This window comes from Syzygium oleosum, unplaced genomic scaffold (assembly GCF_021117445.2).
Source record: "Syzygium oleosum isolate NSW1041296 unplaced genomic scaffold, Sole_v2.1 Sole_v2.24, whole genome shotgun sequence".
NCBI lineage: Eukaryota > Viridiplantae > Streptophyta > Magnoliopsida > Myrtales > Myrtaceae > Syzygium > Syzygium oleosum.
The window spans coordinates 285086-309174 of NW_026607508.1; the positions used below are offsets into that span (position 1 = coordinate 285086).

At 44.2% G+C, this 24089-nt stretch overlaps 2 protein-coding genes and 1 long non-coding RNA gene across 4 annotated transcripts in view; 2 read left to right on the plus strand and 1 right to left on the minus strand.

Moving 5' to 3' along the window:
• LOC115691156 (tRNA-specific adenosine deaminase TAD2-like) overlaps positions 1-24089 on the plus strand; it is an 83920-nt gene that overhangs the window by 49548 nt on the left and 10283 nt on the right. The window lies entirely within an intron of this gene.
• LOC130134854 (uncharacterized) overlaps positions 1-24089 on the minus strand; it is a 65119-nt gene that overhangs the window by 24809 nt on the left and 16221 nt on the right. The window lies entirely within an intron of this gene.
• LOC130134852 (disease resistance protein RUN1-like) overlaps positions 1-24089 on the plus strand; it is a 39978-nt gene that overhangs the window by 13048 nt on the left and 2841 nt on the right. Inside the window, exon 3 of the mRNA XM_056302593.1 lies at positions 669-1523. Coding sequence (XP_056158568.1) covers positions 669-1523 — 855 coding nt within the window. The remainder of the gene's footprint in view (positions 1-668; positions 1524-24089) is intronic.

Genomic DNA, 24089 nt, shown 5'->3' on the forward strand with positions numbered 1-24089 from the left:
TGCACCTGATCAAAAACTCCCCTTTTTCCATCATTCCTGACAATCTCAACGTTGGCCCCGACCATATCGACACCGTCCAATTTATTTCGTCCCGACACTCCCGAAAATCGACTGCGAAGTCTGGGGTCTAAATAACGGCCAAATTTGATCGAGTGCGATTCTAGCGAAATCTCTAATTTAAAATGATAACCGGGAGTGATCAGTTCCCGGGCGAGATTTTACTATAAGCACACTGACAAATTACGCGTTTTATAAATCCCAAAAATGGGCCGAAATTCGGGATGTCACACTAAGCCCCTACAAATAAATTATGATATTATTAATGATCAACATATAAAACCATGGACAACGTGAATGATATCCGATATTAAATTACCATCATTTCATGAGTTTGACTTCCCCGTCTATGTACAACAGCTAGTATAGGCCTATTTGTGGACTTTGCAACATATCACCTCTACGTTAAATAAACAAATTGCTCAAAATTTACGATTGATGGCCTAAAATATAATAATCTCTTGAAAGACCAACACCTGATATGCCTCAATAGCAACCTATTCTCAAACGGGAATTCGACGGTTTAAATGTAAGGAATGAACATCATCATAAAAACACCCCTTTTTTCCCTTTCAGAATGTTTATCAAAGCTGGTTTTGCTGTTTTTGCAGGGCTTCCAAAATTTGAAGTACATGAATTTCAGTTACTGCGAGTCGCTGGTTTGCATGCCTGACCTCTCGTTTACTCCAAATCTCGAGGAATTGTATATGCATAATTGCAAAAGCTTGGTAGAAGCCCATGAGTCCATTGCATATCATGACAAGTTACAGGTGTTGGATTTAAGGGAGTGCCTTGAACTTAGAGTTTTTCCAAATGAGCTGAAGTCAAAAAATCTCCGACGTCTCCATCTTGAAAAATGCACAAAATTTGAAAGATTCCCTGATATTCCACATAAACTCGAAGGCTTGAAAGAGCTTTATTTACAAACGACCGCTATTAAAGGACTTCCTACATCAATAGAAAATCTTGTCTCTTTGAACCAAATGTACATACAAAATTGCAAGAACCTGGAACATGTTCCATCTAGCATTTATAAGCTACAAAGCCTTCATCACTTGGAAGTTAGCTCTTGCACCAATTTAATTGGGTTTCCAAAGTACGAGGACTCGGCTGATCCATGCATGAAGACTGGACTTCCAAAGTTATACAGTTTAGACCTCTTAGGATGTAATTTGTCCAAAGTAGAGTTTCTTGAGAATCTTTCCTATTTTCCCTTCTTGGAAAGGTTATATCTGCAGAGGAACAATTTTACTAGTCTTCCTACATCCATCACTAAGCGTGATCATTTGTGCCAGCTGAATGTTAGAAAATGCCATCAATTACGAGAGATTCCCGAGCTTCCACCACTTTTGAATTCTTTTCAGGCGGATGATTGCAAATCTCTGCAAAAATTTGGAGATTTAACTTCATTTCGCCATCTTGTCCGTAGAAAGTTGACCATGGCTAATACTTCCCCACTTGACCAGGTTAGACTCTCTCACTCTCTCATAAACCGATGTGGAGTATATGCTGGATCCAGTGTGTGCTTGTATATGACAATAGCAAAAAATGCAAGTGGAGGCTTAAGAAAAGCAAACAAATATAAAGTGAGGTCAAACTGTTTATATCAATGTGCATTCTCACAAAAGAAATTATCAAAATAATGTAAGAGTTTTTTCTTTATATCAATGTGATAGCCCATAATTTTTTGAGTACCCAACTAATCTCCACTAGATGAGATAGTCCCCCCTCTGGCCGAACCCACCAACATGGGGTAATTACTGAGGACATGCAGGTTTATGTTGCTAGGAGTAGCACAGAGAAAATGTGCCAATGTGGTGATTTGAACTCAGGCGTTGATCAAGGAGGATAAAAATGTTTACTACTCGTGAAACCTCTTAGGCTTATAGACATATCGATACAGTAATGGAAAGTTGGATAGTGTTTCGCCGGTTTTATTCCGTCGAAAATCTTTCACCGAACGCTGCGTTTCAGATTTTATTAGAGGAGACCAGGGTCTTAAGTCAAGCTTGGACAGAGAATGTCAAATGCGTTTATTAATCCAAATTTAGATCTTACACCCTGACTCGATATGATACCAAACTCGACAATACTAATCAATGAAACGACAACTTGCAAATATCGAGACCAAGCTATGTCGGAATCTAATCAACGACACAGCTAATATGCGGTATTTCCATTTACGGTACGCCAGAATCTAATCAATGACGTAACTTGAGAGAATATGACTGGAATCTAATCAACAGCTATATTCCAAGCACAACGCCGGAATTTAATCGACGACGCTGAACTAATGGCACAACATTGGAATTTAATCAACAATGTTGAACCTGATAAAGACTCTTGCCGGAATTGAATCTAAGACGCAGAATCTGAAAATTACAGCTAAAACTACTCCTAATATGCTAAAAGTAAAGCTTGATAAAAGATATGTTGTGTTGTTTGCGAAAGGTCCTTTCTTCATTGGAAATCCTTGAGTATTTATAGAGCAGCTTGATAACTGTTGATCGCACTTCTCCTTGAAAGTCGTTTTCCACTTCCTTACGTTTCGCGTTTTAACCGCTTCCTAACTTATCGATGTTGCTTACGCTCCTTGGGCATCACGTAGTAGCTAATTTTCTTCCACGTGTCTCTTTATTTCTTCCTTGATCTTCACGCCCATGGTCATATCTTTACCTTTTGACACGTGTAAATGAATTTTCGGTCACGTATTACCATGATTCCGTGCAAACCTCGTGATCTTGGATTCGTCGACGTCATTTGCAAAGCTCGTGATCTTGGATTCGTCGACATCACGTGCAAAGCTTGTGGTCTTGGATTTGTCGACGTCACGTGCAAAGCTCGTGATTTTGGATTTGTCGACATCACGTGCAAGGCTCAAGATCTTGAACTTGTCGATGTCGCGTGCAAGGCTCGTGATTTTGAACTTGTCGACACCTCTATAACGTGACTTATCGACAATTATCTTAGGTCTTCTTAATGCCTCTAGGCCTGACTTGCAGCCTTTTTGGATTTTCGCTATGTGGGCCGTACTTTATATCTTTTGTAACTTGTAAATGGCCCACTTCCACCAGGGATAATTTTGGGTGTCAACATATGCCCCCTTTTAAAAGGAATAAATTTGAATTTATTTCTTTTAAAGGTGTACCTTGTCTGTGTACGAATCCCTAGGCGATGATCATGCTTTTCTGTCCTTTGACGTCCTTTCGAGCAGTCCCTACGAATTCTTCACCCAATACCTGTTGGACACATCACCTCATATCTTCCCCGAACAGTTGTGACTTTTCAAATCGTCTTCTTCGTCTTTTATTCTTGTAAAAACCTTGTTTCATCGTCGCGTCTTCTTCTCCAACCCTAAAAATCCTTTCTTGAACCCTTTTTCGATCTTGATCCATCGCTTCTTATGGCGTCCAAAAAGTCTGAATATTCAGCTAGCGATTACATCGCAGCTTTTGATAAGTTTAAAGACGATCCGCGCGCTGGTAATTGCTTTTTTCATTTACTGAAAGCTGTCGAGCATGAATGCAACTGTTTCTCTCTAGGCCCCAGTTTCATGGACCATCTCAATATACCTGTGAATCTCCAATTCCATTTCCCGTATAAACACAGTGAGACTTTGGCACTGCAACATTCTTCTATTACGGATGTGTAGTCCACCGGGTCTTCTCGATTTCGAGGTTTCCCTACTTACGAAGAGGATTTTCATGAATGGTTTATTCGGTTGAAGGCTGACCAAGAAACTCGACTTTTATGGACAGCTGCTGGAATCGACATCGCTCTTGAGGTTAGTATGTCATCTTATGACCTGGAACGTGGGTTATTGGGCTTCGCCATCACTTTCTGGTCCTCTTCCAGCAATTGTTTCTTTTTTCCTTGAATATTATCTGAATAATCATAGTCTGCGCTTGCCTTGATGACCTGTATGGTATTATTGACTGAACTACCCTCTCTTTATGCTCTCGAAAAGACGTCTGTGTACAATCTTCTGTACTTGCATTTAATGAATCAGTATGATGCGTAATCACTTTATATCGGTGTGATTTACTTCTGCTGTCGTATGGACATCCATCTGAGTAGTAGTTGAATCCCATCGGTACACGTGTAAATCATCGAATGGCTAAGAGTAATTATCGGCACGTTTTTCCCTGAACTCGCTTCGTAACCTTCAAGGAATAAATACCCACTACTCGCAATGTTCCAATCCATGTATCTTGGGCTAATCAATCAGATATGAGCATGCCCACCGAGATATTCGTCACGTCAGTCAATTTTCTCGTACCGATTCGTGACGATTCGAGACTCCAGTTGCGGGCTATAAATAGTAGGCCTATTGTGATCAAGACTTCACCACTTGACTTTGAATTTTAACCCCTTATCCTCTAGAGAAATCTTCTTTCTTTTATTGTGCCGATCGTCGATGGAATCCAATGCTTCATCACCAACCTTGAGTGCTCGCAAGTTCAAGGCCTTATGGAAGGAGATCATCTCCTACTTGAGCCTAACCTACGTTGTTCTAGTCCTCAAGCCCCAGGCGGTAGCCAAGGTCGAGAAGCTGATTCGCAAGGGGAGACCCGACGACCTGCCCTTCGATCATCATTTCCTCGCTGACTATAAGGAATTTGTGACCGTCTTCGAGCACGGGGTGTCCCAGTTCCAGGACAATGAGAAGGCCATCCGTGCGTATTTCGTTAGGGAATGTTTGTCCGAGAGCATCAAGGAGGAGGTCGAGCATGCTGATGTGGTGTACAACACACTTTATGATGTGTATGGCCAACTTCACTCTTCCCAAGAGCGTCTTAACAAATACCGAGAGCCGATTGTTGATCGGATCCGGGGAGCGGAGAAAAGACTGAGGCGAGGAGTTCCTTGCCCCGAAAAGGATGAAATCGAGATGGACCTCTCGATGGATTCTCGTTGTGAAACCTTTGTCACCTCCGCTTCCACATCCTTGGGCCGACTGGCAGAAAAGTTGGATGAACTGGTGGAGTCTGTGACATTCCGAATTTCGGCCCATTTTTGGGATTTATAAAACGTGTAATTTGTCAGTGTGCTTATAGTAAAATCTCGCCCGGGAACTGATCACTCTCGGTTATTATTTTTAAATTAGAGATTTCGCTAGAATCGCACTCGATCGAATTTGGTCGTTATTTAGACCCCGAACTTGGCAGTCGATTTTCGGAAGTTTCGGGACGAAATAAATTGGACGGTGTCGATATTGTTGTGGCCAGCGTTGAGATTGTTAGGAATAATGGAAAAATGGGACTTTTTGACCGGGTGCGAATTTGGACTAGTAGACCTCTCTCGTGGTAGTTGATTTAATTAACTTGGCCTTTGTCCCTTATTATATTCTAGGACTAATTTGGACCGTCGGAACGTTGTCGGTTTTAATTATGGGTCGTTGAATTGCATTATTTATTTGATTGAACATTTAAATTTATTCCCCCTCTCTCTCTCTCTCTCTCTCTCTCTCTCCTCCCTCTGCCGTGTCTGCGCACATCTGCCGTGCACGTAAACATCCCCTCCCCCAATTCCCGCTCACGTTTCCTCCTCCCTCTCTCTTCCTTTCTTTTCTTTTCTTTTCTTTTCTTTTCTTTTTCTTCCTCTTCCCTTCCTCTTCTTCTTCGTCTCTTCGCCCCGACTCCTGCTTCTGCTTCTTCCTCCGCCTGGCCGCACCTCGCCGACCGCCTCGCGCCGCCGTCGTTCCGACCGAGCTGCGCCGCCGCTCGCCCAGCCGCCACACCGCCGCCGGCCGCGCCATTGCTGCCGCGACCCCCCTATCTTCTTCCCTTCCCCTGTTTTTCTTCGCTCGACTCCTCCCCTGTCCTGCCTCGCCCGCGACCGCCGCACGCCGCCGTTCCGGTCGCCGTCGCCTCCACCAGTTCGTCGCCACCATCACCATTCCGTCCCCCCCTCAGCCTCCATCTCCCTCTCTCCCGCTCCCCCTCTCCTTCTCGGCCGCTCAAGGACCTCGCCGGAGGAGCTCCACCGCCGCCGTTACTATTCCGGCCCGGATCCACCACCTCGCCCAGCCGTCCAGCCGTCCCACCTCTCTCTCTCTCTCTGGCCGTGTCCATCTAGGCCGTGGAATTGCCTAGACCGTCGCCGCCGCTCGCACCGTTCGCCGGAGCCGCCGCCGCCGTTACTGTTCCGGCGCAGGACCGCTGCTGTCCAGCTGCCGTTGACACTTGCCCAGCCCTATTTGGAGCCTAGAAATCCAGGTGAGTTCGACCCTAAACTCTAGTTAGGCTTTCGTGCGTTTCTAGACGAGTTTTAGGGGTTAAATTAGGGTATTTTAGGGGTTAGATGGTGGAGGCTGTTAAGGGCTGATTTTGCGGTGTATTTGGTGACCGAGAGTGACGATTTGATCAAGGTTTAGTGGACTATAGTGTGCTGTGATGTGGCGAGGCATAGGTGCCGTGATTTGGACGGATTTGTGGACTTGGCGGGTGAAATTGGGAGACCGAATGGTGGCTGTCTTGGTGGCTATTTTACGGGCTTAGTGCGACAATTGAATTGAGATTTAGTGCCCCGCGAGGTGTCGTTAGATGGCTGGACAGATTGGTTCGGAGCGGTCCAAGTTTGGAGTAAGTTCGGGCTTTAAATATGGATTTTAGTGCGCGCCTCATTTGGTCTTCGTAGTGGCTAATTAGAATGATGCTTTGGGGAGTTTAATAGGGCATTTTGAAGATTATTATTGGCCTAGAATCAGCGGTATAGTGGCTGTCCATATCGGAGTTTAATTGGACAAGGCGCGATCTATTTGGAGTTTAATCGTGCAATTACCGGGAATGATCGCATTAATTGATTGACTGGCTGATTGGCCTTTGTTTGTGGTTGGTTACGTGATGCCAGGATTGAGTACTTATGCAGCCGAGAAAGGATATGCTTGGTGGACCTTAGACTTGTGCAAGTTTAATGGCTTAATCGCGTGATTTTCGTGTGCCGATGATGTACCATGGCTGATTTGAATTAATTGATTGATTGGGCTTGTGATTCATTGAATTGAGCATATTGTGTTGTGAATTGAATAAGTGGCGTTGTGCAATTGAATGCTCATTGTGAAATTCGTGAGTGCCCAAGTGTGAACTTCATGGCCATGGGTGTGCATCTCGAGCATTGGCATGGCATGTGCATATATGAGTGTGCACGAATGACATGAGTGTGTGATCACCTAAAATGCCCTGATGCGTTTTACGCGGGGTTCAGATAACAATTGGTGTTTGTGAATGAGTGATCACGTAAAGCCCTGATGCGTTTTACGCGGGGTAGTGAACCCGTCCTGAGGCGTGTTACGCGGGACGATGCCCGGATTACCGGAAGATGACCAACCTGATACGTTTACGCGGGTTATGTGTCATGAGCCTGATGCGTTTTACGTGGGCCGGAGATCGATCTCGAAGTGATGGACCTAATGCGTTTTACGCGGGTCGGACCTGATGCATTTAACGCGGGTCGGAGGAGAATCGATAATTGCAAGTGTGCTGGAGTGCAAGCGTGCGAAAATGCATTGATGATGCGTGAGCACGCGTATGAGCACGAGCATAAGCATGACATGCGTTGTGACCAAGTGATGTGTGCATGTGCTGTGATTGGGTCCTATGTTTTATTCTTGAATTGTAAGTGCCTAACTTGCAGGGCAAGGTGAGTATTGGATTTGGGCCCGAAGGCCTAAGTCAATTATAGTTTGATTGGTGTGTTGATTAATGCTCGTCAGGAGGTGCATGTTAGCCTAGCTTAGGTTTAGGGAACCTACTCGCTGAGATTTATTCTCACTGTTGTTGAAAACCAACTTTTCAGACCCCCGGCCTTGAGGATGGCAGGCGTACCGATACGTTTTGGGAAGAGCCCTTGCTAGATATAGTGCTTGACCGCCGAACCACTTACCCCTTTTGTTAGTGGTGGCCATTGACCCGCTTTTGATTTTTGAGCGTGGGCTGTAAATGAATATTGTATATGGTTCCCAGTATTAATGCAAGTGTAATTGTTCATGTTGTTTGTTGAGTGACTATCCTTGGTTATATGGTTTAAATTTGTATGGGCGTTTAAGTTTGCTTCCGCATGTGCCCTGTACTCTGTTTGCGGTTTTGGGTCGGCGACGCGTCCTGGGACGTCGCGCTCAAATTCGACCTCTGCGAGGGATGTTGCGTGCCGGAGGGTGCGGGGCGTGACAGAGTCCCACCTTGAACTTATCCGAGGACTTAACAAACAGCTGTCGAACCTGGATGAGATGCTCCCCAAACTCGAGGAAGCCAAAGAGCAGGCTGAAGTGGCGAATCAGCGCTTAGAAGAGCGGATGCAGCACTTCGTGGCCCGTTTTAGAGATCATGTCGGTCTCGGCCTGGGAGAGTGAGGATGGCTGGCAGGTCTGGGTTCGGAAGGAAGGAAGGAAGAAAGGAAGGAAGGAAGGAAGGAAGAAGAAGAAGAAAAACCAAAACAAAGTCCCCTTTTTTTTTTGGCTTGTGAATGAAATTGGACTTACTCAGATTTTCAGTCTCTTCTTCCTCCATGTCTCGCATCTCCCACATAGTAGGATAATACTTCTTCAAATATTTGCCGTTGATAGTACGGGGAAATTCCATTCCGTCGATGTCCATTAATCGATAAGCATTTCCGGCAAATGCTTCGGCTACCATGAATGGTCCTTCCCAGGTTGGTGACCATTTACCAAACTTTTCACTGTCCAAACTCGTTGGCAAAATGGTTTTCCAGACTAGGTCGCCAATTTCGAACTGTTTATGTTTTACATGTTTATTATATGCTTTGGCAACTCTATCTTTCTGGAGGATTAGCTTTTCCAGGGCAATCGCTCTATTCTCTCCCAATTCATCGACGTTGGCGAACATTAACTCGTCATATTCCTCCTTGGCCAAGTTATTTTGAAGTTTGACCCGTAGGGATTGAACCGTGACTTCAACAGGGAGAACAGCCTCTTGTCCATAAGTGAGCATATATGGGCTAGTTCCGGTAGCAGTCTTTTTGGACGTTCTATAAGCCCATAATACAGTCGACAATAACACATCCCACTCTCTGGGATTATTCTCCAGGTGTCGTTTAATTAGTGCAATGATGGCTTTGTTGGAGGCTTCAGCTTGGCCATTGGCTTAGGCATAATAAGGAGTTGAATGAATCATTTTAATGCCTCTAGCCTTGGCGAAACTAATCACCTCTTGCCCAGTAAAAACCGTGCCTTGGTCCGTAGTTATAGATTCTGGAATGCTAAATCTATGGATAATACGCTCCTCGATGAACTCCCTCACCGTCTTTTGTGTTATATTATTATACGAGGCCGCTTCAACCCACTTGGTAAAATAGTCGGTAGCAACCAGAATGAAGCTATGTTTTCTAGACGAAGGGGGGGTAGATTTTTCCTATTATATCTATAGCCCAGCCTCTGAATGGCCAAGGTTTAATAATAGGTTTCATTACGGCTGCAGAAACATGTTGAATGGGTCCATATCTTTGACAAGCTTCACATCCCTTAGCATAGCTTATGCAGTCTTGAGTAATAGTTGGCCAAAAGTAACCATGTCGACGGAGTAACCACTTCATTTTTATCGTTGATTGATGGGCCCCACATATGCCTTCGTGAACCTCGGCCATTGCTATCACAGATTCTTGTCGTCCTAAACATTTGAGCAATAGCCCATCCACAGTCTTACGATACAACTCGTCTCCAATCATTAAATAATTGAAGGCTTTTCTTTTGAAGTTTTTATCAGTAGAGATTGGGTTATTGAGATACTCTATAAATGGGGTTCTCCAATCTTGGGTTACTATTTTGTCAATAGTCGTGTTGTCGACAAGAGTTTATGTCGACTGTGTAAACATGACTCTATTATCCATCGATGGTAATACCTTGGTCTGAGTAATCATATGGCCAACAAGCTCTTTTGATATTTTATAACCGGAAGCCATTTGTGCCAAATCATTGGCCTCCACATTATGCTCTCTTTTAATATGGATCAACTCAAAGTCGTCAAAGTGATTCAGAAACTCCTTGGCCAGTGAATAATAAGATATAATATTCTCATTAAGGCACTGGTATTCCCCAGATAATTGCTTTATCACTAATTGAGAATTCTGTATAACTTTGACGAAACGTATTTTCATATTGGCCAAGATGTTTAAGCCAACGATTAAGGCCTCATATTCGGCCTGATTATTGGAACATTCAAAATCCATTTTGAACATAAGTTTCGTTTTCTGTCCATGAGGGGATATTATCATGATCCCAGCTCCAGCAGACCCAGGGGTACTGGATCCATCGAAGTAAAACTGCTATGGGACCACGTGAACATATCCCTCACAGCTTTCATCTCGTACTCCAAGATATTCCGTAATGAAATCCGCTATGGCTTGTCCTTTTATTGCTTTAAGTGGTACATAGACCAGATTTATTTCGGTCAAAACAAACGCCCACTTAGCAATTCGGCCTTTAACAATAGGCCGAGCCAACATGTACTTAATCACGTCTGCTTTTAATATTACATGTGCCGTGGTCGGCAGCATATAATGACGTAATTTCGTACATGCATAAAACAATGACAAGCATAGCTTCTCAATCGCAGTATATCTTGTTTCAGGATCATTCAACATCCGACTCAAATAATATACTGCTTGCTCTTTGCCTTCGCCATTCTCCTGCGCCAGCATACATCTGATGGTAGTATCAGTAGCGGCCAGGTACAATTTCAATGGTTGACCCGCTCTTGGCGGCATCAATACTGGCGGATTAACCAAGTACCGCTTGACTTGGTCAAAAGCATGTTGATGTTTGTCTTTCCATACAAACTCTTCTTGACTTTTCAACTTCAACAATGGGGAAAACACCTCAATTTTTCTTGACAAGTTAGCAATAAATCGACGCAAAATATTTTTCTTCCCTAAAATCATCTGAAGTTGCTTTTTGGTTGTGGGGGGTGGCAATTCTAAGATGGCCTTAGCTTTATTCTTATCGATTTCAATTCCTCTCTGATTAAGCAGCCCTTACTCCAAAAGCACATTTCAATGGATTCATTTTTAGGTCAAATTTCTACATCCTAATAAAAGATTGTTCTAAATAATTTAAATGACATACCTGGTCTGATTTGACAATAATATCATCGATGTAGACTTCCATAAAGTCCCCAATCATGTCATGAAAGACGAAATTCATGGCTCTCTGATAAGTTGCCCCTGCGTTCTTTAATCGAAATGGCATGACGAGCCATTCAAAGGTACTGATAGCCCCAGGACACCTAGCCCAAGGTTGACTTCTTGTAACGGATCTTGAGCTTCAATTGATTTTTCAATTTCTTTTATAGTTAATTCTTCAAACTTGAGGATTCCATCGACAGCTTCTGTGGATTGTTCTGCGAGCTCGGCCTGATAGACCGAGTACCTCTTAATGAGGTCTTTTGACAATATAAGGTTCTCCATGGACAACCTCATTTAATTGTGCTGCCAGATGACTCTTCGTGTGACATCCCGAAAATTTGTCCATTTGGGATTTATAAAATACTGAGTTTTATAAATGTACTCGCAGTTAATTCTCGCCCGGAACTGATCATTCCTGGGATACTAACCATTGGGGAAAGGCTAATTAGGGAATTAAATTTGTACGACTATTAGAAAATTCGATCGTGAATTTAATTTCGACCATGAAATCGCCGAGGTGATATTTTGAGCCACTGTTGGCCGATCTAAGGGTAGTCAGGGATCAGTTCGCCACTGTCATAGTAGTGGATCGCGGGTGATTCCGCCGGACCACGAAATGACTTGACAAATTATCCTGAATCTATACCGAATGATCGTACCCCATGGATCTAGTGATTGATCCTCGCGATTTTAATGACAACCGAAATTGTCACGAACCGAACGGTCTTGCACGTGACCTGATATATTATCAGTCACGAGTCGAATATGCGAATTTCCCAAACAAGCCGCCCGTTAGTTTGAGAAACGCTCGAGTTACGTTTAATAGAATTTAATTATTTAATTTAGCTCAAATCGGACACGCGAAAATTTGGAAGTCACAACGGGACGTTAGGACGACGTTGCGGATGTAACGTGCAATTTTTGTTGTGCCCGAATCCTTCAGAAAAACTTGATTTTGATGTGAAACGGAGAATCGGACCATTTTACCCTTGAGAATTAACAAAGGGCATGTTTTATGGGCAAAGGGCATTTTGGTCATTTTGCCCTAACTTTTTGATTGGACAATTTTTCCCTTGGACTTTTTGAGAAATTACAAGTATACCCTTGGATATTTTTGGTAAGATTCGATCTGGGCCGTCGATTTCAAGATAAGATCGAATTTGGACCGTCGGATCAAAAAGTAGAGAAAGGGGAATTTCGGTAATTAGCCACTTTGGTCAAATTGGACTAATTTAGTCCAATTTCTTCTCCTCTCCCCTCTCCCATTCAGCCCCTTGCCGTGAGCTCTCCCCCCCCCCCCCTTCGGCCATCTCTCTCTCTTTGGCCGATCACCGCCGCACCGTTCGCCGCCGTGCTGCGCCGCACCACCGCCTCGCCCCCCCCACGCCGCCGTTTCTCTCTCCCCCTCTCTCTCCCGTGAGTCCGTGAGTCCCGGCCAAGGAAGCTGAGATCACCGCCGCTCGCCACCGCCGCGCTGAGCCGCTCGCCATTTGTCACATCCTCAATTTCAGTTCCTGGGAAAATGGCTATGATTTAAGTTTGGCAGTTTTCCATTTGGAACTAATATTTTTACTCTTGTTTTGGAAAACGATATTTCGGATCCTTGGTACCCCTTCGTTTTGTTATTTTTGGGGAGACTTTTGTGATCCGAATTTCCAAACACTTTATTCTTGAAAGTTGTTCCAAATATCATGAAGTTTTACATACTTTAATTTCGGAATTTTTGGAATTGATATGAGTGGTACGATGGCCTGATTTTCGGACCGTGTAAAACTGCCCAGAATGGGTATTTCGGTGATGTTCACACTGTCTTGATTTTCTACAAGCTTTTCTGGGACGATTTTGGAAAAGTTTCCTTCACAAAAGTTGTTGAGAACGTCCTTTCCTATAATGTATATAAATTTGGGAATTTTCCGAGATGATTTGGATTCTGGACAAAGCTTAATTTTAGAAACCAGAGTCCCGTTTCAGCGAACTGTTTTTAGTCTGTCTTTGAGCTACTAAAAATGGTGTTTACAGAAAGATTTCAAATTAAGAATTTTCTTCACGAGAAATGTTTGGTAAAGTCTTTTTTATGACATATTCAAATTTAAGAATTTTCGGAGTCCATTTACTATATTTTCAAGCTCGATTTCGTGAACAGTGCAAAGCTGTTCGGTTTTATAAGATTTCAAAGATTTATCAATTTCTATTTGAGAACGTTGGAATCTCAACTTGATGTCTTTTGGTGATATTTAAGGACATTTCCGCGCCGAACCTCGGGTTGAATGAGATTATTATACGTGTTTTGTCGTAGAAAACCCTCGGAAATCAAGGAATTGATTATGATGCGGGTTTACGACTTGAGTGTCGATTAGTTGTTATTGTGCAAACTGATGGTGCTGAGTCATTGTGAGCCGAACCGACATTTCTAGAAGACCGAAATAGGCTCCGTGTTTGTTTTGTTGGGAAGAAACTAGAAGATAAGGCTTTGTCATGGTCAAAGCTTCTCCTTCAAGCTTCCATCATTAAGTTTCATTAATGCCATTAAATGGCCCTTGACTTAGAAGCCCTATTTCATGATGACAAGCATTAATAACATTAGACTTTGGAGGTCCTATCATTATGGGACACAAGGCAAGGCCAAATGGCCTTGCCCAGGGAACCATCGTGAAGGCCATTCGGCCATGAGGAAGGAAAAGAGAGAGAGAGAGAGAACCAATAGGGAAAGGATGAGTCTTAGCCTTCATCATTTAACCCATAAATGCTCATAAATGGTCTTATCTTTTGTGACATATGTCATGACTCAAGCAAGGCCATCATGACTATTGTGCACATTAATACTTGGCTTCTTCTCCAAGCCTATTTGTCTATAAGGAAGCAAGAAGCCTCACGTGAAGCCCCGCCCCTTCTCCTCTCTCACGACAATCTCACCATCATCTTCTTCTTCCTTTGTATCTTGTTTTTCTCACTTTGGCCGAGAAGCTCACGCCCAAATCAACCCCGAACCGGCCCGTGTTCCTACTCGTTCCCATCCAAGAGCCACGGTTTGGCCTTGGTAGGCCTCGTCTTGGTCGGCCAAACAAGGAGGAAGCAAGGAAAAAGCCCGAAATTTCCCGAGCTCACCCGTCTCGATCCCCGTTCCCTAGTTTTATTTGTCGTTGAGTAAGTGAATTCCCTAATACCGGGAAAGGAAGTTGCGATACGTTGTAACTGGGTTGGTTGACCCGTTTCTTGGTTTCATAGTTGTTCGTTGTTTCTCATCTAATGATGTTCGCGTGTGATACTCACGTTTGATGTTTGTTTTGTTGGTTTCGTAGCATGACTTTGCTATTTGAAATGCCATTGATGCCAGTACGGTAAGAATCGACTTGTGTGAATGACGATTGTCTCGTCCTCGCTTGATATTAGTGTTTTCACTTGCTGAGTCTCCCCGACTCATCTCCCGTTGTTTCCCTTTTTTCAGGTCCGTAGGATGGCATCTCCCCCAGCCCGCGTTGGCAATCCCGTGGAGCAGCGAGCTGAAGTGCTCACCGTGATAGATGTCAGAGAAGACCGTGCCTATCGCCGAATCACGATGCTTGTGACGATTTGATGAGGGCCTAACGGACTTGGTGCCTCATCCGTGCATAGGTTCAACGGTGCTTTGGCAGTGCGAGCGGGCCGGCTCCGGGATAAAGCCACGGGTGGGATCTGAGATGGCCAGGCAGACGGGACCGGGGTGGAGGTGAAGAAGCGAGGAGCGAGAAGCCGTAGTGGGTATAGGATAACCCAAGCCGAGTTTTGTTACTCAGTCGGCTATGAAAATATGTGTTGTTTGCCATGGCCCGAAGGGCCTGTATTTAATATGTTTTCATGCACTGTAAATATAAGCTTTGTTCATGATGCTGCTTGTCTAAATTTCCGCTGTTGTTTTGAATGTGATTGTCCCGATATTATGCTTCCGCTCGTGTGTAAAGAAAGATAATAATGAACGGAACGTCACGTTTATGACCCCGAGGTAGGGGCGTTACACCGTTCGCTGCCGTCCGCCGCCACATATCGCTCTAGCCGAGATAGTCTAGAGCTCGGTAAGTCGCAATCTAACCCTTGCCTAGGACGTCGGGTATTATTGGACTCGTTTAGACACGATTTAGGGTAGTTTAGGGGTTGATTAGGATGTTGATCATGGCTGTTGGTGGCTGTTGTGTGTTGGATTAGACAGTTGAGAATGAGTTTTGTGGGTTGGAGGTACATGGGTGTGAGCTAGAACTTGAATTTTGGTTGTTTGGGGTGATTCTCGGATTCGTGACTACTGTATCTGTCCAGTTTGCTATTTTTGTGGAAAATTTTGTGGGTCAAATTTGAGGAAGTTTTCTTCATAAAAGTTGCTCCCAAAATCTTGAAGTATGACATAATTTAATTTTAAGAATTTTTTGAAATCATTGGAGGCCATTCGGAAGTCCATCTTTGGACTGAAATTAGTGTGCTGGAAACACTGTTCCTCCGACCTGCGGGTCTGTTTGAATTTTTATAAATTTTTCCAGACCCATTTTCAAAATACTTCCTTCACAAAACTTGTTGGGGACATTTGTGACTATGACATATAAAAATTTCAAGGCTTTATAAAGTGATTTGTGTAGTGGATGAGATGCATTTTTATGGTCAGGTGGCCTGACCAGGCGGGTTGATTTTCATCTGACTTCCAATGACAAAAATAGGTGTTTAAAGTTGGAACTGGGTTTTGAGTTCTTCACGTAAAATGTTTATCAAGATGTTTTACACAACATATCCAAATTTCAGAATTTTTGGAGTTTGTTTACTATTTATTTGAATGGGATTTCGGTCACTGTGTAAACTGCCCAATTTTACCCCGATTCTTTGGATGTTCGTTTTTATGAGCGGAATGGTGGGGGTGTCTAGGTTGAATAGTTGCTGTCCTCGTGACGGGAATTGATCCTGAATGTGTGTTTGTATGTGGATGGTGTGTTTGTAAAGTGGTTGTAGTTGTTGGTTGATTTTTGAATGATTGTTGGGCTGAATATTGAGTAGCCGTGTGCCCTGTGTGTGTGGCCGTGAGGTGTGTGGTGTGATTGCGAAATGAGCTCATGTGTCAAGCATGTGTGATTGTGTGGTGTTTGTGTGGCGAGGATGTGCATTTGCGAAGTGGGTGTGAGGCGTGAGATTGTGTGTGGCCGTGTGTATGTATGGCCGTGTGATACGTGTGAAATAAGTGGAACGAAGGTACGGGAATGTAGGATTGGTTGGAAAAGTGATACCCTGAGGCGTGTTCGTTTATGCGGGGTAAGTTCCGTCCTGAGGCGTGTTCGTTTACGCCGGACGATACCGTCCCTGACGAGGTGACGATGCCCGGCCCGACGGGGTGACGATGCCTGACGAGGTCAGAAGACCATTGGCCTGATGCGTTTTATGCGGGCGCGGTAGTGGTGGAAAAGTTGAGAGTGAGCTGGATTTGGTTTTACGCGTGAGGATTGTGAAAGTCGACGCATGGCGTGAGTTAATGTGTGAGTGTGGTTTGCTTCGCGTGATATGGTGCTGGATGAGTATGGATATAAATGAATTGGCTGTATTATTGTCTGACATGCAGGGATGTGCATGATGGATCCCAAGTAGGATTGTATGTGATTGTAAGTACGATTGTGTGTGGACGTTGTTGGTGTGTTGTTTGATTCGGTGTTTGGACTTGTCTGGAATACGTGGTAGCCTAGATAAGGTTTAGGTTGTAACTTATTGAGAAGTGTCTCATGATAGTTTCAACCAAACCATTTCAGAGCACCCGCCCGAGCCTTGAACCTTCTGCTGCTACCGTTGCAGCGTTTTGGGATCCCGATGCACACCGAGCATTCAAGAGTAGAATATACCATGGCTGCTAATCCCTTGTGAGGTCGAGGACGCGATCCGTAGAAGCCAGTTGGTGTGCGTGTATTATAAGTCTGATATTAAAGTAGTGAGTGCATGATGTGAATAGTTGGTGGTGTAATCAGGAAAGCCATTCGGGTGTGTACTATCAGTTGATGTCAATCTGATGGATGTTGGAAGTGTTTGGTTGTAAAGAATTGGATGTTGTATATTTATATATCGAGGTATAGTTCTATGTTTGGTGGTTTGGTGGTTTGGTGATTTATTTCTTCATGGTGTTCTCCAATTTTATTGTCCCGGTTTATTTCATTGGTTTCCGCCGTGATCGAACTCTGATGGAATCGTGAGGTGCTCGATGGGGTTCGGGACGTGACACTTCGGGACCCACTCAACGATCCCTTTGTCGAAGCAGCAGAATGCAATACTATTGGGGTCAACGAAAGGTGGCTTACTGATGGATATACTGTCTTCCAACGTCAATGCATGTGTATAGGTTGTATGTGACTTGGTGTTTGCTTTGACGTATTCTACCTTATCTCCATTCCAAAATACTAGCATCTGATGGAGAGTTGATGGTACGCATTGATTACCATGGATCCAGTCTCGGCCCAATAGCAAATTGTAAGATCCATCTGCATTAACCACACAAAAGGACGTCCTAGAAGTTTTGGTACCAACGGTCAAGTCAGCAATGAAAATTCCTTTAACTTCGGAGACTTCTCCAGTAAAGTCGGACAATTGGATGTTCGACGGAATAATCTCCTCATCACGCCTTCCCAGTTTCTTGTAGAAACGATATGGGATGAGATTCAGCGTAGATCCCCCGTCCACTAATACTCGAGACACCGATCGGCCATTAACTTTTGAGTTGATATTCAGAGCCCTTAAATGGTTTGAACCCTTAGGTGGAGGTTTCTCGAATTCAACCACCTCCTCGATATCAAAGTGAAATTCTGCCTTTTCTTTCTCTTCCATTGTAATTTCTTCCGTATGACCTGGCTCCACTGTCATAACCTGAAGGTTTGATGGAAGACATACTCGAACCATGCAAGAACTTAATGACGAGATTGATCTTGACAATTGTTGTGGTTCACACCGTGCAGACTCAATGGCTTGCTTTGGTGAAGATTGTTGAGGTCGACCAGATGTCGACATTCGAATTCCTGGTTTTCTTTTCCGGACTAAGTTTCTACGTTTAGGGTACTTTGGCTTGACCTTTTGTTCTGCGATTAAGGTTGGTCTAACCTGCTTGATGTGAACTTGACTTACTTGTTGTTGGAGCTGATACTCCTTTCTTTTCCTCAGCATTCTCCTTTTTTGAGTCCGCGTCAGATTTGAACTACGGTTTTGAGTCGGGCGGGCCTCATACCATTGACCTACAAGTGGATCTTTTGGCACTTTCAGAGTTTGTCGACGTGGTGGATGAGGGTTTGTGCAAAGATCCTCTTGATCAGGAAAGTTAGAACCCCATCCGCTTGGCTCAATCTTCCCATTGTACGAAGGTGGTGGAGCATAACTAACATAATAATCATATTTACCACTAGGCTTTCCCAAAGTACCAATACTCGGATCACCTTCTTCGTACCTTTGCTTGAATGACTTAATAGTCTTATTATGGCTTCGGCGGCCTCTATGATGATTAACACCCCTAGGAGGAGTTTGTTCATCATATGAATCAGTGAGGACCAAGTCGCGGAATCCGTTGACAACTTCACTAGGCGGACGTCTTCGACTATTGGAGTAATGTTTGTCTTGTTCCAATAGTTGTCTACACTTTTCGCAAAAACGATATGGCTGATGCCCCCTGGTCTTTGTCCTTAATGACACAATCCCCGTCATTATAGGAAAATGATCGACATCAACTTCCATCGGGGAATTACCTTTGTCCTCAGAGAATTTTATCTTCCCTTGCTTAATAGTTTCATGGACGTTTCTTTTAAATACAAGATAGTCATTGGTGGTATGGCTCCATGAATGATGCCGTTTACAATACTTCTTTCCCGCTAATTCATCTTTGGTGGGTATAACCTGACCCTCCGTGAGTCTAATCTGTCCATCGGCTAATAATAAGTCAAATATTTCCTCTGTCTTATTGATATCGAAAGAATAAAAAATGGGTTCCTTAGCCTTGGACATGAGGTTGGATTTTTCTTTAATTCTTGCTGGCTTTAGAGCCTTGCAAATGTATGGCTTATCAATCACCCTTTTAGCGAGAGCCACATCTGCTATATCTGCTGATTCAGTTTCATCTTCGCTCTCGTCAGCGTCAGCCCAACGAACTTCACCCTGTCGAGCATACCTTTTGTCTTTTTCCTGAAGGAGACTTTCATGCTTAGTAGCTATGGTTGATAACTTGAACAGATCTGAATATGATTGTCCAACCATTCTTTCTCGGATTTCAAACTTCAGTCCATTAAAAGCGAGGTCCGCAAAAGTCTTTTCAGGTAAAGGGACTAAACACTTATTCCTTGCCCTTTTAAACTTGGAAACGAACTGATCGACAGATTCATTAGCTAACTGTCTCATGGTCGATAGGTCTGCTACTGACAATCCGGCACAGCTCTTTGAAATTGGCAGTGAAATAACCTCTCCATTTGTTTCCATGATGTAACTGAATTTGCAGGTAAGGCAGTATACCATGTAAACGCGGTTTTTGACAAGGATAAGGGAAATAGTCTCAACTTCCAATAATCAGCATAAGCCGCATCACCACATTGAGCCAGAAAACGATTAAAATGTTCAAAAGTGGACTGATCTTCTTCTCCAGTGAATAATGTACATTCTTGCATTTTAAAACCTCTTGGATATGGTATAGTATCCATCCAATCAGGATATGGTTTTCTATAAACGTTTGGGAGGTATCCCATATCATGGCCATATCCCCTCATTACAGGGTCTACTACTAACTGATTTTGCACTTGACCCACAACAGGCGCAGGAGCTACAACATAATTAAGTGGCAATGGTTGATTCAAATTTTGATGAGGCAATTGGTAAAATGGCTGTTGTGGTAATTGTGGCTGCTGTTGAGGTGGTGGCTGCATTAGCTATGGTATGTTGTGAGCAATCAGAGGTGGGTTAGCTGGTGGGTTTAACTGTGCTGGCAATGGTTGCTGGATTTGAGCATTTGGACCCATAAGGGGTGGAAAATGCTGATTTACGTTAGGCGCCACAGGCTGGGGTGCCTGACGTTGTGGTTGGATGTTTATCTGTTGGATCTATTCTTGCCCCCTAGGGAAGGATGTTGCAAGATTCTGAGCATCTAGAACTACAGGTGGAGGATTTACCTGGAACACAGGGGGGCCATGCACCTGAGTAACCTGATGTCCTCTTTGGAGGTTTTCATCGATCATTGAATGTCGAGCAATTCCTCCATTTGGGTCCACGCTAGCGTGAGGTAATCCTTCGCTGGGTGCTATTGGCAAAGCTTCTCCCCTTGGTAATATTCGAATGGGTGAGATCGAAGACGTACTTTGCATCATTGTTCCAAACTGTATTGCAGGACCCCCCAATGCTGACGGAGATCCTGTTCTCAGTTGGGTCGGTGCGATGGTCCCTCCATGTTGACCTTTCGTGCATTCATGATAAGTGTTAATAATCAAAGGCCTAACTACTTTAGTCATACGCCTTACCACATAATCAGCGAACTCGTTTTGAGTTTCTTCGATAGTCCGCCTCATGGTAGAAAGTGCAACTGGTGTGAGCTCAGTTTGCCTTCTATCTTCAACACGCTGCCTCGACATATCTGCGACCTCCTCTCGAGATTGGTTAGCAACCTCGGTATGAAGAAGTTGAGCGGATGATGTCTCAACACGGGTATTATCTTCCGCCATCAACGCAGCTTGCTCGTCAGTAGTATTATCCGAGTTGGTTCTACTCCGGGTGCGTGGCATAGCACTCTCTCTACTTAACTCAATAGAGGTCCCACCGGGCGTGCCAAAAAGATGTTTCGCTGGTTTTATTCCGTCGAAAATCTTTCACCGAATGCTGCATTTCGAATTTTATTAGAGGAGACCAGGGTCTTGAGTCAAGCTTGGACAGAGAATGTCAAATGCATTTATTAATCCCAATTTAGATCTTACACCCTAACTCGATATGATACCAAACTCGACAATACTAATTAATGAAACGACAACTTGCAAATACCGAGACCAAGTTATGTCGGAATCTAATCAACGACACAACTAATATGCGGTATTGCCATTTAAGGTACGCCAGAATCTAATCAATGACGTAACTTGAGAGAATATGACTGGATTCTAATCAACAGCTATATTCCAAGCACAACGCCGGAATTTAATCGACGACGTTGAACTAATGGCACAACATTGGAATTTAATCAACAATGTTGAACCTGATAAAGACTCTTGCCGGAATTGAATCTACGACGCAGAATCTGAAAATTACAGCTAAAACTACTCCTAATGTGCTAAAAGTAAAGCTTGATAAAAGATATGTTGTGTTGTTTGCGAAAGGTCCTTTCTTCGTTGGAAATCCTTGAGTATTTATAGAGCAGCTTGATAACTGTTGACTGCACTTCTCCTTGAAAGTCGTTTTCCACTTCCTTACGTTTTGCGTTTTAACCGCTTCTTGACTTATCGATGTTGCTTACGTGTAACGTCCTGAATTCGCCCACTTCCGGGATTAATAAAATAGATGATTATTTCTCATTTCGTTTTAGTGAGTCTCGCCCGGAACTGATCATTCTCGGGATATGACCATTAGGGAATGGCTAATTAGGAAAACGGTGCGTCGACCCAAGAACTTGACCGTGAATCGAGTCCGATTCCGAGAAGCGACGAGGGAATATTTTGTGCCAAGGTGGGCCGATCTAAGGAGAGTGACGGGTTCAGTTTGGTCAGTGACGTACAATCGGATCGCGGGTGATTCCGCGCAACCGAGAGTGCGCATGGCGGACGATCCCGAACTTATTCCGAACGATTGCGACCCTCGGAACTAGCGATAAACCCTCGCGTTCTTTGGGAGATCGACATCCTCGCGACTCGAGTAGCCTAGGTCAATACGCGTAACCCCTAAACAGCCTCCCGTTAATGAGAGACGCTAAAACTGCAAATTGAGCAAAATCGATCGTGAAATTGAGTCCGGACTTCGGTGTCGAATTTCGTGGGCGTGCGCAACTATTTTGGAAGGACGAAGTCATTTTTATGTGGCCACTCATATTTGGGATCAATAGAGTCAAAAATTGGAAATTTGACCCGGGACCGGAAAATTACCGTTTTGCCCTCGTGCCCTAGTCTTGTATTCCGAATTTTGGGGTTAATTGGAGATTATTTTAAGGTTTTATATTGAAGTGTATCAGCCCAATAATGCTAGAATTGAGGACCATAATGCCCCCAAGATATTTAGCAAGTTTTAATCCAAGCCCTTGGATTAGGGGCAAGTTGGTCATTTTTGGGATAGTGGTTCAACCACCCCACTAAGCAATTTGATAAACACTCTAGCCTCTCTCTCTCCTCGTCATTTTCCACCATCACCACCGGTCATCCTCTTCTCTCTCCCTCTCCCGTGATCTCTCTCCCTCTCGATCGCCGAAGTGCCGCCGCCGCCGCCCGCCGGTGCCACCGCCGTGTGCCGCCATCCCCCTCGCCTCACCACCACCATCCAGCCATCCCGTCCTCTCCTTCTCCCTTCCCCAGCCGCGTGAGGACCAGCCCCCGCCTAGGATCGCCGTCCGCGAGCCGCCGCCGGTGCCGCCGCCGAGAAGGCCGCCCGTCGTCGCCGCTTGCCCCGCCGCTGCTCAGCCGCCCTTGCCGCCCATCCAGCCTTCATTAGGAGCCTAGGAATTCAAGTGAGTACAACCCTAAACCCTATTTAGGCTAATTTACATTTCTAGATGTATTTTAGGGGTTAATTAGGGTATTTTAGGGGTTAAATTATGGAGATTGTTAGGGGCTGATATGGTGGCTGATTTCGCAGCTTAGTGTGATAATTTAATTGAGGTTTAGCGGCTTAGAATGTGCCGGGTGGTGGCTGGAAAGGTTGGATTGAATCGGCCCAAATTTGGGTTAAGTTCGGGTTCAATTGTGGAATATTGTGCGCGCCTAGTAATGGTCCTCATGGTGGCTGATTTGGGTGATGTTTTGGGGAGCCTAATAGAGTATTTTGAGGATATTTATTGACCTTGAGTGACCTGTTTGGTGGCTGTCCATACCGGGATTGAATTGGACAAGGCGCGATCAATTTGGGGTTTAATGGTGTAATTACCGGAAATATTTGGATTAACTGATTGGGTGGCTGAATTGTCATTGGTTGTGATCAATTTTGTGATGCCATGTCATATGCTTAGTGTGACCAAGAATGGAGTAGCATGGCAGGCCTCGAGTGCGCGAGTTCATGTGAATCTAATTGTGTGATTTATACATGTGAATTATGTACCATGCAAGAGTGCTTTGAATTGCTTACATGGACATGCTGATATGTTGGTTGGGCACATTGAAATGTGGATTGAACATGTCGTGGCGTTGTTTTGAATAATTAGCCAAATCATGTTGAGTGCCCAATGTGAATTCCATGAATACTCAAGGGTGAACGTTATGGCCATGAGTGTGCATCTCTAACATTGGCATAACATGTGCATATGCGGGTGTGCACGAATGACATGAGCATGTGATCACCTAAAATGCCCTGATGCGTTTTACGCGGGGTTCAGATAATAATTGGTGATTGTGAATGTGTGATCACATAAAGCCCTGATGCGTTTTACGCGGGGTATTGAACCCGTCCTGATGCGTGTTACGCGGGATGATACCCGGACTACCGGAAGATGACCAACCTGATGCGTTTTATGCAGGTTTTGTGTCATGAGCCTGATGCGTTTTACGTGGGCCGGAGATCGATCTCAAAGTGATGGACCTGATGCGTTTTACGCGGGTCGGTGAACTTGGTAATTGCAAGTGTGCAAGAGTACAAGCGTGCGAAAGTGCATCGATGAGACATAAGCACGCGTATGAGCACGAGCATATGCATGACATGCGTTGTGACCAAGTGATGCGTGCATGTGTCGCGATTGGGTTCTGTGTTATTATTGTGATCTATAA